The sequence below is a fragment of the Festucalex cinctus genome, chromosome 15 (assembly GCF_051991245.1).
Source record: "Festucalex cinctus isolate MCC-2025b chromosome 15, RoL_Fcin_1.0, whole genome shotgun sequence".
In the NCBI taxonomy this organism is placed as follows: domain Eukaryota; kingdom Metazoa; phylum Chordata; class Actinopteri; order Syngnathiformes; family Syngnathidae; genus Festucalex; species Festucalex cinctus.
The window spans coordinates 14,789,959-14,806,575 of NC_135425.1; the positions used below are offsets into that span (position 1 = coordinate 14,789,959).

Below are 16,617 nucleotides of genomic sequence, written 5' to 3' on the forward strand. Positions count from 1 at the left end.
GCTGGCATCAGGCTGAAACTTTTTTTCCCCCCCAAAATTGCTACTTTCGGTTAGTCTGCACGCTTGGGTGTCATTTTTACATATATTGGCCGATCTAAAGTGTTGAAAATGGCTTGCTGTCTTTAATAATGCAACGTTAATGGTTGAACAAACATGCCGTTTTTATCTTCTGAAAAGTGCCGATTTTGGAGGTACAACGTTTTGAACCCAGTGATGTAAATATTTTATTTTTTTTAATTTACTAATAAACCAAAGACCATGTAGTGGAAAAGAGGTGTGTAAATGGATGTCTGGATTATTTATCAAAGTTAAAGATGCAATTATAAGCAGGTTATTTGTCGCATACATTCAGGGGGTGCCCAAATTAGGACATAGTGGGAACTTTAATTTATTTCAGTAGTTAATCCAACATGCACGACCATAGGTTCATTATACACAGGAAGGTGGATGGGTTTTGACGGTTATAGTTGACAAATAATGATAACCCACACTTCACTATCTCACAAAGTTAGAATCTGCTTGTACAAATGACCTGTGGGGGGCAGTAGTACACCATCCTGAAGCGTGAGTAGAAGAAGAAAGACAGCCCCTTTCCTTCCTACACAAACATGGCGCCCTCCCAGAAACGCAACGTGAAGCTGGCGAAAGCAGCACAAGAAAGTGCAAAAACAGCTAAAATTGATCTAAATAGTAGAATCGATAGTATACTTGAGAGCAGAAAATATGCCAATGAAGTTTTCGACGTATTTGAGTTTCTTCAGGTATGTAGATTGACAGTTGGACGAATTACAACAAACAATGCAAACAAACACGCTGTCATTTAAACTGTTATTAATGTCTTTTTGTAGTCAGAAAAAGAGAAAGATGTTGTCAAGGCTGTCGATGCGTGTAGCAATTTATTTTGCACACTGTTGGAACGAAAGGAGCTCTTTAAAGGCAAACTGCCAGCAGAAGACGACGCGCTAAGTGGTGAGTTTATGTTCAGTTGTACCACAGTACAATATATTTTCATCCAAATATTTTTTAACATTTATTTTAAACTCGTATGCATCCCTTTACTAGGCGAATATAGTGCTGAAGACAAATACCATATCTTTATGAGACACCGTTACAATAACTGTGTGGAGATGCTGCTTGAGCAACTTAGTCATGAGCTTCATGCGGTCCAGGTGAGTTGGCTTAAAATGGCATATAGAGGAACCAAATCGTTGGACTATTTTTTTTTGATAAGCATTTGTTCAAATATAGGAAGCTTCCCTGTGTTGCCTAATGAAGTTTGCAGTTCGAGAAGGACAACATCCCCTCGAGGACTTGGACTGGAGTGAACACTACAGTTTCCCCAGGGAACTGATGCAGGTAATGTTTAGTCGTTCAACATGATAAAGTAAGGATCCCCATGTAATGTGGCTCAATTTTCTGTATTGCACGTCTTGGATAGGCGGTAGTGGACAGACTGCTGTCCCGAACGATGGACAACTCTCTGTTGATCTCTCGGTTCCATGAATTCCTTGAGCAAGATGATGTACGCTACTACGTTATGAGCTCCATCCGTGAGAACATGGGCCACATCATGGATAAAAGCAAAGGGGTAAAGCAACTTTGCGGTTATTACAATGCCTGTCATTGTCACACCGAGAATCATAAATGTAATGTATGTGGCGTGTGTTTTCCTTCCCCAGGAAGTGATGCCTGTATATCAACACAACGCTTTCACTCTCATGTCCAACATCAGCTTGCCCAGGGAGGAGTCGGAGCTTTCCAACTTCATGGTCAAACAGGAAGGTGAGACTTGCTATTTCATTCTATTACCGTATTCGTTTTAATCACACCGATTATGACTTGTGCCCTTGTTTCAGCTAAACATGAAGACTGGAAAGCTGCTAAACTAATTGTATGTCTGCCCTCCTCAAATTGCAACATTATTGCCCAGTCGTAATTGTCTCCAAGAGGTTCATGTTCTTTTTTCATTGCAGGAACACAAACGTACCTTCGAGAGGATGTGGCTTGGCTTCCTCAAGTATAAGGTAGCGTCATATGTGGTTCACAAACTTGGATCCAGACTCAACTTTCCTAACTGTCTCTCATGTTTCTTTTGACATTGTAGTTGCCGAGTAACATGTATAAAAAGGTCTTGGTGATCCTCCATGATGCCATTTTGCCCCACATGAGCAAACCCACGCTGATGATTGACTTCTTGACTGCAGCCTATGATGTTGGTATGTGTGTTTTTGTTGTTGTTGTTGTTGTTTTTTGTTTTTTTTTAAATCCCCAGTGGCTCATTGTTGAAATTAGCCCCTTTCACACAACCTTCCAGTAAATTGTTGCATTAGAGATGCAGAAGGAAGTCCGGGAGGCTGTCCGTTGCTACATCCAAATCATGCATTTGCACAAATTCACATAATTTGCAAAATGGTAACGTCAGCGCAATGAAAACTGCTTTCAATATAATAAGGTCCGAGCAGTGTGTCTTGGCTGGTAAACTTCACACTCTTGTTCTCCCTCTGATACTATTTTAGAAGTCACTAAATTTAGGGTAGACTTCTTAAACATACTGTAACGCCTTTTTTTGCACAGGTGGAGCGATCAGCCTGTTGGCCCTCAATGGACTTTTTGTCCTTATACATGAACACAACCTGTGAGTACTCTATGTATTATGTCTACTGTAGAGCTGTCAAACTTAATCGACTATCAAATTAATTTAAAACTATTTTAATAAACAAGTAATCATTTGGAGCCATTTTTTAATTTCAAATTGTCCAAATCCTGTGATTTTAGCATATCAACAGTAATTTTTGTAGTCCTTCCTGAAAGAAGAATTATCTTCTGTGTTTAATCAAAATATTGCAACATCTCTTTTAACTTTGGAAAAATGACCAATCTCATCTATCCCCACTTTTTTTAATCACTATACGAAGTACGAAATAAACACCAATACACCACCAATACAATGCCCGGAATAAGGGGGAAAATGCTTTAGTAATACATTCTAATGCAAATGAAAAGGAATCAGATTAATCGATTGAATAACAGATTAATAAATTCTAAAAATATTTGCTAGTGACAGGCAGTACTAATCTACTGCATGTGTGTATACATTTAGTGTCATCCATCCATCCATCCATCCATCCATCCATCCATTTAGTGTTGTCACAAGAGCAAAATTCCAACTTCAAACCTATCCCGAAAGTACCACGATAATGGTACTGAAATTGCAATATGACAACATTGTAAAACATCAGTAAAAGCAACAAAATGAAAAAAACTTCAATTTGTTGAATCCACTACTTACACATTCTGGATTTGATGTGTTTCAGAGATTACCCTGACTTCTACAAGAAATTGTATAATCTTCTCGAACCTTCCATTTTCCATGTCAAGTACAGAGCCCGCTTTTTCCATTTGGCCAACCTGTTCCTTAGTTCCAGGTATAGCCTTCATACACCATCCACTAACGGTGATGAAAGTTGGTGAAATGAAACTTTGTGAACATTTTCGATTCATTTCGACCCCAGCCACCTGCCAGTGTACCTCGTGGCTGCTTTTGCCAAACGCCTGGCCCGATTGGCCCTCACAGCCCCGCCCACAGCGCTCCTCATCGTGCTGCCCTTCATCTACAACCTGATCCGCCGCCACCCGTCCTGTCGGGTCCTCATTCACAAGCCCAGCGCAGAAGATGGTAGCGTCTTGTACATAAACGGCATGTGACAAACCCACAGAAGCCTCTTAACTGTGTGTAAAATGTGCTTCACAATGACAGAGCCTTTGGAAGACCCATATCTAATGGATGAGGACGACCCCGCTCAGTGCCGTGCCTTAGAGAGTAGCCTTTGGGAAATTAAGGTGTGTAAGCTTACATTGACTTCCACTGACTGACGAAAATAACCAGGAGTTTGTCACAGCTGGGCTCAGAAAGACTTTTTGCCTCTATTCCTTAACATGTATTCTATTTATGTAATGTGCTATTCACAAATTTGTTTGCCACTGTGTAAATTTGTTTTGTTTTGACTAATTTAATGAGTACATTATGGTGTTTTTGATTCTTTATGACCCTCTATATACTTTGAATGTTATAATTGTCGTGTTTCTCCTTCCCCCCCCCCCCAGACTCTGCAGAGGCATTACCATCCAGATGTGGCCAAAACTGCCATGATAATAAACGCACCGTTGTCACAACAGGAGGATGACATAAGTGAGGTGCTTGAGATAACGACATTTGAGGTGATGTGGCTTTTCACAACCGTTTTCTATTTTAGTTTCTAGAGTGTTAAACAATACTACTTTTTAATGTCAGAATAATCAATTGTTAAGAGATGCAGGAATTTCAAAATGCAGTCTTTTGCGGAGACTTTTCATTTACTCAACTGGAGGGTACAAGGCATTTATTAGGGATGACTGTCAATGCTTGTAAAAATGCATTTCATAATATGTCATTTTTTAAAATTACTTTTTTGAAACTGTATCTTTACAGATGGCATGTAAGACATCTAACACCATACATGGTGACATTTGTTACATATGATGTTCACTGCATTTTTTTGTTTGTTTTTTTGACCATCTATTTCCATTTCAAGTGACATCTTGCTCCTTATTGCCATGTGCAATACAATAATTGTTCTCTGTCCACTCAGCTAATGGAGCGAGACTTGAAGAAGACCATGACCAAGAGCATCCCACTTGAGTTTGAAACTGCCACGCAGCTGCTGAGCGTCGGCAAAGATGTGTTGGGACAGCACTTCTGTCTGGAGTGAAAGCGTGTGGGATCAATACTGGCGACCGTTTAATATGTACAGGTTTATTGCAACCCAGCATGAACATATCGTTTCTTTGATAAAAGTGTGAAGACCAGCATGAACCAGACATGCTGACATTTCTCAAAGCAGTAAAAAAAATTTTTTTTTAAACAATTCATCAGTCTCGAGGTCTTTCTATCGTGATCGCTGACTAACCCCAACTTTATAAAATGATTAAATAAATAGGCGGAATCATGCGCTGTCCATATATTTTTAAATATGTCATATTGTTCCTTCCACATAAAAGCATCACAGCATATCGACACCCTCTTAAAAATAATTGCCAGTCATTTTTTTGCAAAAAAAAAACGTTTTTTTGCATTGATCATCCCATGATGCAAATGTGCGGAAGAGGATAAGGGCCAGTAAAGAGAGAAAAAAAAAAGTTTGTGAGGATTCTCACTTTAAAGTCATACTTCTCACTTTAAAGTGAGAATTCTGAGAATAAAGTGAGAATCCTGAAAAACTTTCTCTCTCTCTCTCTCTCTCTCTCTCTCTCTCTCTCTCTCTCTCTCTCTCTCTCTCTCTTTCTCTTTCTCTTTCTCTTTCTCTTTCTCTTTCTCTTTCTCTTTCTCTTTCTCTTTCTCTTTCTCTTTCTCTTTCTCTTTCTCTTTCTCTTTCTCTTTCTCTTTCTCTTTCTCTTTCTCTTTCTCTCTTTCTCTTTCTCTTTCTCTTTACTGGCCCTAAACCTCTTCTGTACAAACGTTTCAATTTTTTGTTTCCTGAAAAATCTGGGGGGAAAAAAATGACTCGGGCGATTATCTTAACTCATTTGCTCCCAAAAACGTATAAATACGTTCTATAAAAAAAAAAAAAAAAGTGTCACAAAGACATATTTGTTGTATTTTATTTTATCTATTTATTTATGTATTTATTTATTTATTTATTTATACATACTAGAGCATACAGAAGGCGTTGATGCAGCCTCTCAATTGCAAAGAACAATTGAAGAAATGGTAATTACTCAAATGGCCAGCAGGTGGCAGCAGAGCAAAGCTCAACCAAGGCCATGTTGGGGAAAAAAGCAAATTTATTCACAATTCTAAAAAGATTTGTGAATAATGATGAAACATAGCTATATTCAAATGCTAATTGCTGCAAAATAGAAACAAATACACTTTTTTCCCCTGATGAAAGAAGAGACTTTAATCTTTTGGTAGGTGTCATGTTTTTTATAGCAATAGAACACAATATTCAGTGGGCCTTGCAAATTCTGTCAAAATACAGTAAAACGTCCAGGACAGAAGGGAACTGCTACTATGAAAATGGCTGGGAGTGAATGAGTTAAGAAGGCATCGATATGCTAATGTTACAATTGTCATGCATGTTTTTTATTTAAACAGCAACCATCAAGCAGCATTGTGAAAACATGCCCCAAAATAAAATGAAAGTAATGAAGCATATCATGTTGCGGTCATTTTAACAAGCATAACTTCACTTTGTGTTGAAATGTGAGCTCAACCTCAAATGCCCCGCTCACATCTTGTTTCTCCCTCTTTGTTAAGTGTGCCATATGGCCACGCAGCAAGCAGCCTTTGGGCCCAAGACAGTTCGGGACTTGGGTCTCAAAAGAGCAAGTCGTCGGGGAGACGTCGTCCAAAATCTGCTCGCGGGCTGCACACATTGCTAGTCATGCTTTGGCAGCAGCAGCACAAGGCGTCATTGTTGTGTTTATATCGCTTTTTCATATTTGTTATGCACAATGAGGAATAGAAGATGGTCACGTGCCAGGATCAAGAGGCTGAGGTGCCAGAAGAATTCAGCATTGCTATCAAAATGATGCAGTTAACCAAAGAGGATCATTTGAAATTGTAAGTACATAAATGCTTCAATCTTCTAACATAATGTGTGAGGTTGCTCATGTTTTTACTTCCTCTTTGTGACACTAAAACTATTTAATCCCATTTTTTGTATCCCAGACACATATAAATCAAAATCAGGTGTCATTGATAGCCATATTAAGTAATCAATAATAATTCAAGAAATTTTAATCAAATTTGAATATTGCAGAAATCTTGATTAATTTCAGTAGTTTATTCCAAAAAGTGAAACTTGTATTTTAGGTTTTGTAGACTATAGTGAGACAAAAAAAAACTAGTACATTTCTTTTAACATTAAATATCTCAAGACATTAAAATATTACAGAAGCAACCATAATTACACTTAATATTGGAGTGAAGTAGGAATGAGCTTCTGAACAGTATTTTCTAGGGGTGTCACGATTCGCCAACTCCACGATTCGATTTAAATTTCGATTTTGGGGTCACGATTCGATTTTTTTTTCGATTTTTTTTTTTTTTTTTTTTTTTTCCGCTCCCCCACTTTATAACACAGAGGCATATGCTTCTGTAGGCTAAGGCTAGTCTATGATCATTGGTTCTATTCATTGTACAGTAAATCTTATTTCAAAAGATCGGCTACATATAGGTGATGCAATTTCCATATTATTTTTGTGTAAATTTATGTAATATATGATAATTGACATTAGGCAGGAATGATCAAATTCAAAGAATTTATTTACAATATAAAGTTAACCGTCTTGTTCTTACTGAAGTGTAAAATAAAAAATAAAAAAACAAAAACAAAAAGTCACAGTGGGTGCCTGCCATCTATTGACTGTTTTTGGTTACAACAGTGTGCTGTGCGTTCCTCTTAAAAATAATGTGCAATGTGCAACAACAACAAAAAATATATTGTATCCAAAGTCATGGAACAAATACAGCCTGAACAAACTATATCCCAACATTTACAGTTGCTGGGCATACTGTAGCGTGGTTCAAGTACACTAATTAAATGTTTGAATCCAGCGTTTTCCAAGGCTGCAGGTCTGCTGCTATAAATAGACCTATGGATCTGGCGTTTCGCGCGAGCTGAAGTGTGTGGAAGTTTCACTGTAAATGAGGATGAAATAGTTGGTTGGACCGTTGTTTTCCCACTTCTAGTTGAATTTGATACATCTAAATCTTTGTGATGCCTGCGTAAATGTCCCGTCATGTTTGTCGTGTTTCCCGTTGTTACGGCTGGCGGCTCGGGCCCGCCGCCGGCTCCGCTCCCCTAGTATGTATGTGTGTGTTTGTGTCGGCTGGTGCCCGTATAATGGTACTTCAGTTTGAATGCGCCAGCGCGACACTCTGATTGGAGGACTGTGCCAGCGCGACACTCCGATTGGACGACTGTGCCAGCGCGACACTCCGATTGGACGACTGTGCCAGCGCGACGCTATTGTGTATCCGTGTATTATACCCCTATTGGTTATTGTTGTTTCTCCTCCGTTCTGTCAGATCGAATCGTGTGTCCTCTCTTCTATTTCGATGCTCGAAATCGTGACGTAATTTCGATCGATTTCGATAAAAAATCGAAATCGTGACACCCTTAGTATTTTCCCATATTTAGTTATTAGGTTTCACTTTTTGAATGACAAAAAATATATATTTAAAGGGATACTTTACTTATTTAGCCATTTTTGGCAGTCAAACGTTAATATTTTGCCTATAATAAATGTGCTATTTTCATTATTTTTCATGTACAATTTTGCAACTTGCTGTCGACTGAAAACGAGATCACAAGGGCTCAGGTAACCAATCACAGCTCACCTGTTTCTTTGGTTATTTATGACATTCACAAGTTGAGCTGTGATTGATTACCTGAGCCCTTGTGATGTCATTTTCAGTCTCCGGCAAGTTGCAAAATGTGTTTTAAAGGTACTAATTTTATATGAAAAATAATGAAAGTATCAAATTAATTATAGACAAAATATTAACTTTTTATTGCTATAATGGGCTAAATAAGTGAAGTATCCCTTTAACCTCGTTTGTACATCATGTTAAGATTCCTTCATTGTCCTAAAAAAAAATTTAAATACTGTATATTTAAAAAAAAAAAAAAAAAAAAATCTGCATCTGTGTCTATTCGGCTAGCACCACAATTTAACACTGGTTTTATTCAAATCATTTTGATCCCTTATGTACCGTATAATGCTTCAAACTCAGTAGTAAAAATTCCTGTAAATGTTCTTTTTCTGTTTTGGGGACGGCTGCTCCCCAAGTCTAAAGTAAGAGTACGTGCAGATGTTAAAAAAAGGATGACATAAACTGGGATTTAGCGGTGGCAGATAAATGTTATTGTAATTGTGTTGGGAGAGTTACTGTAATCTCTCTTATATAACCGGAGTAGAGCTCGGCCTCTCCCTGAACACATACGTCGTTGGTGCATTGTATCAATCACTTCAGTCAAGCTTCTACAAATGCACACTGGTGATCTGACATAATGGAAAAGTGATTATACCTGTGACGGATGCTGAAATATAGCAAGCGGCAAGCGGTTTTAAGGAAAGAAGATGCAGGAATTACACAGTAAGTGACGAGGATCTGCTTGCTTAATACCAAATTGATTATTATTATTATTATTATTATTTTTTGGACATTTTATGTACAAACTAATAGTTACGTTGAACAGGTTTTGTTTCATGTCAACAATATGTCATGTTACTTCTATTGTTCTTATTACTAAACTTATACGTTATTGTAGATCCAATATAAGAACATTGGCTACCTTCTTCGACAACACAGGGTGTTGTGGTTAGCACATTTACCTCAATGTAAAGAAGTTCTGGGTTCGAAACTTCACTCAAGCCAACTGTGTAGACTTAGCACTCATGCTTGTGTGGGTTTTCTTTCATCTTCCTCACACATTCAAAAATGAATAAATAAATGCATGTTTGGTATATTTGCGGGCCACATATCGTGTAAACAAACAACGTGGCTGTAAGAGAATATGCATAATACATCCTTTACATAATTGCCCATGTGATTATGTGGGGGTGCGATGTCGGCTTTTGCATGGTGACTCGTGTGTGTATTTTTGGTGGTGTTGTGCAGGTGATAATGCGGGATCACACATCCGGTGTTAATGTGGAGGAGCTGCTGAGGCACTCTCAGATGGAGTTGCAGTGGATCCAGAGACAACTGGCCATGATCGCTGCCAGGAACACACGTCATCACCACGTGCACTCCATGACAAAGGTACTGCTGTAATGCAGGAGTTGTAATTTTTTGCATTAAAGAGGCACGATGCAAGATTCAGAGTTTTTGCACATTTGCGACCCCTCTGGAGAAACGTGGAATGGACCCCAGCGACGTGCACACGGCCAGGAGCGTGAGCGGCTTTTCGGGCACGAGCAAACCTCCAAGTTAGTCGAACAAACGTAAACACGGAGCACACCGCCTTTTTCATAGGCTTAATAATGTCTACAGAGGTAATAAACGTATTAATCTTCAAGTTACTTTGTATGTGAAAGTCATTTTGAGTGACAAAAACTTACGTAATTACAACCTTCCAAATGTAAATAGTGCATCCCGTGAATCCGATGACATTGAGGATAGCAATACGTTGCTAATATGCCCAAGTGTGGAGACATTAGTTGGCGACCGTGTGGTAGTTTTATTCTGCACTGCTAATTATAAATAGACCCTATCGTATTTTCGTTATGAAGTCTTACCTTTTTAGCAAAAAGTCAGCAAGCTGTGGGTCCCGTTTCATCCCCAGGATAGCTCTTAGCTCTCTCCACCTGACAAACGCTGCTCCTATATTTATCCGCGTCCTCCCGTGAAGCTGGTCTGAATTTTTTTTTTTACTTCTCTTTGTCTTCCGTGGAGTCTCCACAAGTGATTGAAAAGTATCGGGTGCAGGTCTCTTCAAGTCCATCTTGAATTAGCTGTCCTGTCCGTGAAGTTGCGTGAACAATTGCGAGAGCTAACAGGGACAGTAGCGTGTACGCGCGTGACGTCATGCTCAGAGCAAAAGCTCAAGTTTCCGGCCCGAACGCTCCAACATTTTTTCCTTTTACAGAAAAATAGGGGCAACAGTCATTGTCCCACAGTCGTGGCTCCTCTCCATAATACAAATCTTAAAACATGTGCAGGTGAAAAATAGGGTTATTTTAACACTCAAATTTGAGTCTAATCTTGCATCGTGCACCTTTAATTAACTTAGTATCTCAGAAAAGTGCCTCTCACATTTTTGCAGATATTCTAATTATGCCCTCGAGATGTTCAATAGGGTTGAGGTCTGGCGGCAGGCTTGGCCAGTCTGTCATCCTTACCTTCTGCCTGTTTAGCAAGGCAGTGGTCGTATTGGTGTGGACACCCAAAAGGGTCATAATTCAATAAATAAAAACGAGAGTTTGAAATGAATACCTTTTGATAAATAATTAACAGACAATTATGTAATATGGCCATTAAATTGTAAAATGAGGTATTATTATTATGAAAAGTTTTCATTCTATTCTTTAATCTGTAACAACTGTTTTATTATAATTAATATTTCATAATGATTATTTTAACAATGTCATACTTTTTTAAAATAATGACATTTAATTTATTGTGAAATATTTAATCTAATGAAACAAGTACAATAGCATGCACACTTAATAATAATAATAATACCTCATTTTACAATGTAATGATCATATTACATAATTGTTATTGATCAAAAGAGTATTTATTTCAAAATGTGGTTTTTATTTATTGAATTATGACACTATTGGGCTTCTATATCTTGGAGGTGCATTTGGGGTCATTCACATTTTGGAATACTGCCCTGTAGCCTTGTTTCCAGAGGGAGGGTCAGAAGTTTCAGTTTCATAACACCACTTTTAAATTCACTTTGTGTTTCTTTTTGTGATACGTTATGTAATATTATCTGAGCTTTGCTGTAGACCTCCACATGCAACATCTAATTAATTGTGCCATATTGTACAACCTTAGTGTTTACTTTGATGACAACATAAACATCTAACTCATTACAACCAGTTTCTGATTGGCTGTCCAAAAATAGCTAATATCTAAAATAACTGCTCTATTAATTAGATTGTAAATAGGTCACAGGCAAGACATTACTTGTTACTAATAGAAATAAGACAGATGCTACAATAGGGAAGCGTAAACAACACCCATGGCATGTTTTCCATTATTTACTTAAGCCAAAATGGACATATTTAATCTATCTTTTAACGCCCACCAGAAAATTCTCTTCACGAGGATTATATCTTGCCTATTGATTTTTTTTTCTTTTTTTGCTTGCAAGAGGGAGGCTTTACTTAATTCTCTCGTTGAATGACTCCGAGAGATACAATTCAATTGACAGGTGCTAAAATCAAAACTGAATGAGGGTGCAGGTCAACACTTGAGGCGAATGTACCAGCCTGACACGGTTAAATGACTCCTGGCCCTTGGCATTTTGCCGGCTTCCAGGGGTTCACGCCGTATTTCCGCTTCAATCCAGCTCTCCATCTACACGGCTCCGTGTCATGCCTGAAGATAATGCGTCTGGAGCAAGGAAGGGAACAGGCGGCCGGCGAGCGTTGCTAGGTAACAGAGTGGAACAGAGCAGAGCGTACGCTCCTGCTTTCTCTTCTCACTCACGCTCGCTGTAGCGTCTCCTTCCCTCTGTCCTTTCTTGGTCCCGTGAAGGACTACTGACAAAACAGTAACTCGTGCTGGGAGTGCAAGTTTATGCAGTACTGTAATTATCATTAAAATACATTACTTTTTTTGGCAGGCTAGAAAGTGATTAATAGTATTTGTTTTCATTTTAATGAACGATGACAAAAACAGGAAACATATTGCAGCTGTTATCGAAATAACAGTGATAATTGTGGTGTAAAATGTTTCAGAGTTTATTTCAACCCTCAAAGTGTATTTTTAACGGTCTGATTTAAATGGAGGTTAGTGTTGGATTTATTTGACAGAGTTGATTTATTTAGTACGAATTTGTGTGGTGGGTATTCTCACATTAAAAAAAAAAAATCTAATCAAATGTATTATGTATTATGTAACACTTCTGGGAGTGAATCTAACTCCGCTACTCCCATATTGTTGTTAACTAACTCTGGTACGGTGTAAAATGGTTACCTATATAAAGTGTTAATTCAACTCTGTAGCGAGAATAACCCATAAAAAGTGTTGAAATTGACTCTGAGTCATTTTAACACTCGACTTTTTTGCTGTGTTCGCGTCTACTGGATGCCAGAGCTCGACAGTGAAGGAACAACGAGTGTGAACAAACTACTCATGCAGGGACGGGGGTCGAGGGAATGTCTGCGTGTGTGACAGTGACATGAAGCCACTGCAAGTGTCTTTGCTCACACTGACTCCCAGCCAGCTACAGCTTTGCACACACTCGGCACGCTATTAAAGCTGCAGATTAGAGAGCCTCGTAACTACACAAACACACACAGAGAGCTCCATTATGTGCCAGATTTGGGCTTGACGGCAAAGGGAGGCGAATCGTTTTGGGACGGAGGGCGGCACCGCGGCCTGCAAGGTAGGCATTGCATCAGCAGAAGCATCACATTATGCACCACTACCTCATTTAAGGATGCAACGAGGATTGTCTTCATGCACTGGGTGCTTTTGTGTCTGTGGCTAAATGAAGAGCAGCACCCATAAGAGGGAGGGAGGGAAGAGCAAGAGGAATATTTCAGAGTGAGGATGTTCTTAGAATGTCAAGACTTTATGGGTTTGATTCATTTCATGCTCTCGCTCGCCTTTGCCTGAATGTGCTCGGCCTCGGTGCAGCAGCGATGCGAGTTAAGTGTATCACTCACTCACCAGATGGCGATATGACAATCTATTTAAATGACTCCCAGTCAAGAATGAGATTACCGCAGGGGATGCCTGACAAGCCGCAACCACAACGACCATGCGTCAAATCCGCAAACCACTTAACTTGGACCATGATAAATCCAATAGATCTCACGTTTTTCTTAATCGCTAATCCATTCCTTAAGATAAACAATAGGAATATCTTTATAGAAAAAAAAATAATCATACAAATAATGTTACTGTGTGGAAAAAAAAAAAATCCCCCCATATTTTATTACAATTTAATTCTATAACATGATTTTTTTCCCTTATTACTTCATTCTCATACTATTTTTGCATTATGACTTCACTTATCTAATATTGCAACTTTATTTTCTTGTCAGACTTTTTTTTCTTCTAACATTCTCACTTCATTCGTACTCCTTAATGATATATTTTCAGGTGTGTTTTATAAATATAATTTTATTATTTATTTAAAGTACTTTTAAACATTTATTTAAAACGTTACACTAAGCAGACGTTAAAATTCATTTTAACACCTGGTTTAAAATGTCACTGCATTTGTGAAATTTTGAGAGAACACATTTAACATGTCTGTATAAATCCTTTCAATATCGGCCCTCATAAACAAACCATTTTTTAAATTTATGTATTTATTTATTTTATTATTTTTATTTTTTTAATTTATTTATATACATTATACATTTATCTACATTTTTTTTTATAGCTTGGATTCTGTATTTATTTTGATAAATTTATATACCGGGTATTTGTTTATGTTTGAAAGAAGAATATTATTGCAACATTAGCATTTCTCAGCATCATATCACATACACATTTGGATGCAAATAAAGTCAAAGATCGAGGCCACATACTCTGTTTAAGCTTTGTCAGTGCTTACGATGACCACGAAGAGAAGGAGCACGTCATTGTTGCCCAACTCTGGCGCAACTCTTGTCAGAAGAGCTTTGCTTGTTTCCTTCAGTAGTCGGATGAAGCCCCCAACGAGGATGACACAATTGGCACCTATATAATGCAACTTTCCAATTATTTGGAACATTTATCATAATACATGTTTTGCATTTTATTTTTATTATGTCTTATCTTTCAGTCCAAGTCAGAGGTTTCGTCCCAGCTCGGCCATTCGTTTCAAAATGTGAGTCGCTTTCGCCTTCTGGAAGAGAGAAACCGAGTTCTGAGACAAGAAGTGGCGGCTCTCCGTCAAGAGAAGCAGCACTACCGCAAGCTGGTAAGTTACTGTTCTCAGTTAATGTGAGTTTTTATTGACAACTCACTTTGGTTTTTAACATGTTTAACTTTGTACGCATAATGCCTGCTACATCTGCTTGCTCGTGTCTATTTATAGATGTGGATGGGAATGTGGTTGAGTGGCGATTGTGCACAGCACATCTGTGTGCGGGCCTGTTGGCATTGTTAGTATACTGTACGTTCATACGCGCATTGGTGCATGTAGAGGCCTCTCCCAGGTGGTCTTGCATGGCAAGGCGTGTGAACGGTTGCCCTGGCAACACGCCCATTCGAGCGCACACTGGATGGCGGAGGGGAAATGGCAGCTTGATGGTTGACACTGATGCAAAAGCTGACTTAGTAATATCCGCTTTTCTATATCTTCATCATACATGTTTAATATGTGTGGGTAACACAGACTGTGTCCTTTTAGCATTTTTACTTATATTTGATAACATTTCAGTTAAATGATCCTAGTGAGATTATTTTAAGATTTGCCTTTTGTGAGTAGGTCGGTATATACTGCAACATAAATACTGACATTTATTGTCACACTTTTAATTACCACTGGGTGGAGCTCACATCCACTCACACTATTGTGACTGTTCACAGTGTAACTATATTTACTGTAGCTTTTAAATCACCTTTTAATGAATAGCAGTCTTTGGTGATTTAGGTGTAAATGTACGCCACCGTCTTGTTTTTCAAATGTGATTTCTATCAGCCAATAAGCAAGATGGATTTATCCATCCATCCATCCATCCATTTTCTTGACCGCTTATTCCTCACAAGGGTCGCGGGGGGTGCTGGTGCCTATCTCAGCTGGCTCTGGGCAGTAGGCGGGGGACACCCTGGACTGGTTGCCAGCCAATCGCAGAAGATGGATTTAATGATTCCAAATGAAACATTAACAGTATTCATCTTATACTTAGTTATTATTATTAATATATATATATATATATATATATATATATATATATATATATATATATATATATATATATATATATATATATATATATATATATTTTTTTTTTTAAGAAAAGTGCAACATCAGTATTTTGTATTTCTAGCTAATGAATGATACAGACAAGTGCATGTAACAGTGTGAATTATCAGCCATTGAAATTCTATCTTGCAAGTCTATCAGGGTTGCGTGAATAGACAACATGGGCCCTATTTTCGTAGACAGTCGTCTTTGTGCTCGGCGTAAAAATGAACGCATCTTCATTTTTGTGCCAGGTTAAGCTTAGTTTATCAGACTAGTCAGGTTACCTGCGCCCAACAATCTCATGCATGGACCCTGTAAGTCAATTTCTGCTTCTGCAATGTCAAGCACTGTCTGTGCCTCCACCACCCTGATTTTAATGGGAATGAGGGGAGCAGCTTCGTTTGGCCAGGAGTCGACTGTGTTCCATCCCACAATGGCACAAAACGCCTTATTCTGTCTGCATTAGTCAAGCAAAGTACCAAAAGAAAGAAAAGTTCATCTATGTACAGTTAGACTGCACTTTGTAGTAGACACCAAAAATATTTAGTCTCAGAATTTTTTCCAATAAATTTTGAGAACCCTTTTTGTGCAGTACACGCAAAGAACACCGCTTTTAGTCAGTGTTCTGGCCAACAAATGAACACTCCCCAGAGAAAAGATGCACCACTAAATATGGCTTGCAGGCCAGCTTGACTTCCGCAATTAGATTTTATGTATTTTTTTTGTATCTGCGCTTGTTCAAATCAATGTACTATCTTGTTTTAAATGTCAAAGAAGCATATAAAAGAGACAGTTTCCCGGAAAGAAAACAGAATCTGTGCACCGGTTGCCTGGAAACAATCAGTGATAGACAGTTGGCGAAAGGTACCCTTGTTGTATCAGGTGACCTGCGTTTTGTGTGGCCGCCATTGAAAAGGCCACAGCTGTCGCTGTGGACGACGTTTCCATGGCATCGATTGTATACAGTTGACGGTAGACCTCGTGA

The 16,617-nt window shown here is 38.4% G+C and overlaps 2 protein-coding genes across 12 annotated transcripts in view; both read left to right on the forward strand.

The window, feature by feature from the left end:
- The first annotated feature begins 573 nt into the window (after positions 1-573).
- noc4l (nucleolar complex associated 4 homolog) lies at positions 574-4,906 on the forward strand. Its single transcript, XM_077497390.1, has 15 exons — positions 574-761; positions 849-969; positions 1,063-1,169; positions 1,249-1,356; positions 1,439-1,588; positions 1,680-1,782; positions 1,857-1,891; positions 1,974-2,024; positions 2,105-2,216; positions 2,575-2,635; positions 3,315-3,425; positions 3,513-3,676; positions 3,758-3,840; positions 4,105-4,218; positions 4,629-4,906. The coding sequence occupies exons 1-15, from the start codon at positions 609-611 to the stop codon at positions 4,746-4,748; spliced, it is 1,593 nt and encodes a 530-aa protein (XP_077353516.1). The 5' UTR covers positions 574-608; the 3' UTR covers positions 4,749-4,906.
- Positions 4,907-8,982: 4,076 nt separating this feature from the next.
- The window catches only part of LOC144002254 (RIMS-binding protein 2-like), a 62,536-nt gene continuing 54,901 nt past the window's right edge, over positions 8,983-16,617 (forward strand). For all 11 annotated transcript variants that reach the window (XM_077497300.1, XM_077497305.1, XM_077497306.1 and 8 more), the window contains exons 1-3: positions 8,983-9,142; positions 9,668-9,811; positions 14,505-14,642. In XM_077497300.1, the coding sequence (XP_077353426.1) occupies positions 9,674-9,811; positions 14,505-14,642 (276 nt within the window). In that variant the 5' untranslated portion in view covers positions 8,983-9,142; positions 9,668-9,673. The remainder of the gene's footprint in view (positions 9,143-9,667; positions 9,812-14,504; positions 14,643-16,617) is intronic.

Coding starts and splice junctions, on each gene's coding strand:
- noc4l (XM_077497390.1), top strand. CDS start 609: ATGGCGCCCTCCCAGAAACGCAACGTGAAGCTGGCGAAAGCAGCACAA. Junction 762..848: donor ACGTATTTGAGTTTCTTCAG/GTATGTAGATTG, acceptor GTCTTTTTGTAG/TCAGAAAAAGAGAAAGATGT. Junction 2,636..3,314: donor CTTATACATGAACACAACCT/GTGAGTACTCTA, acceptor GATGTGTTTCAG/AGATTACCCTGACTTCTACA.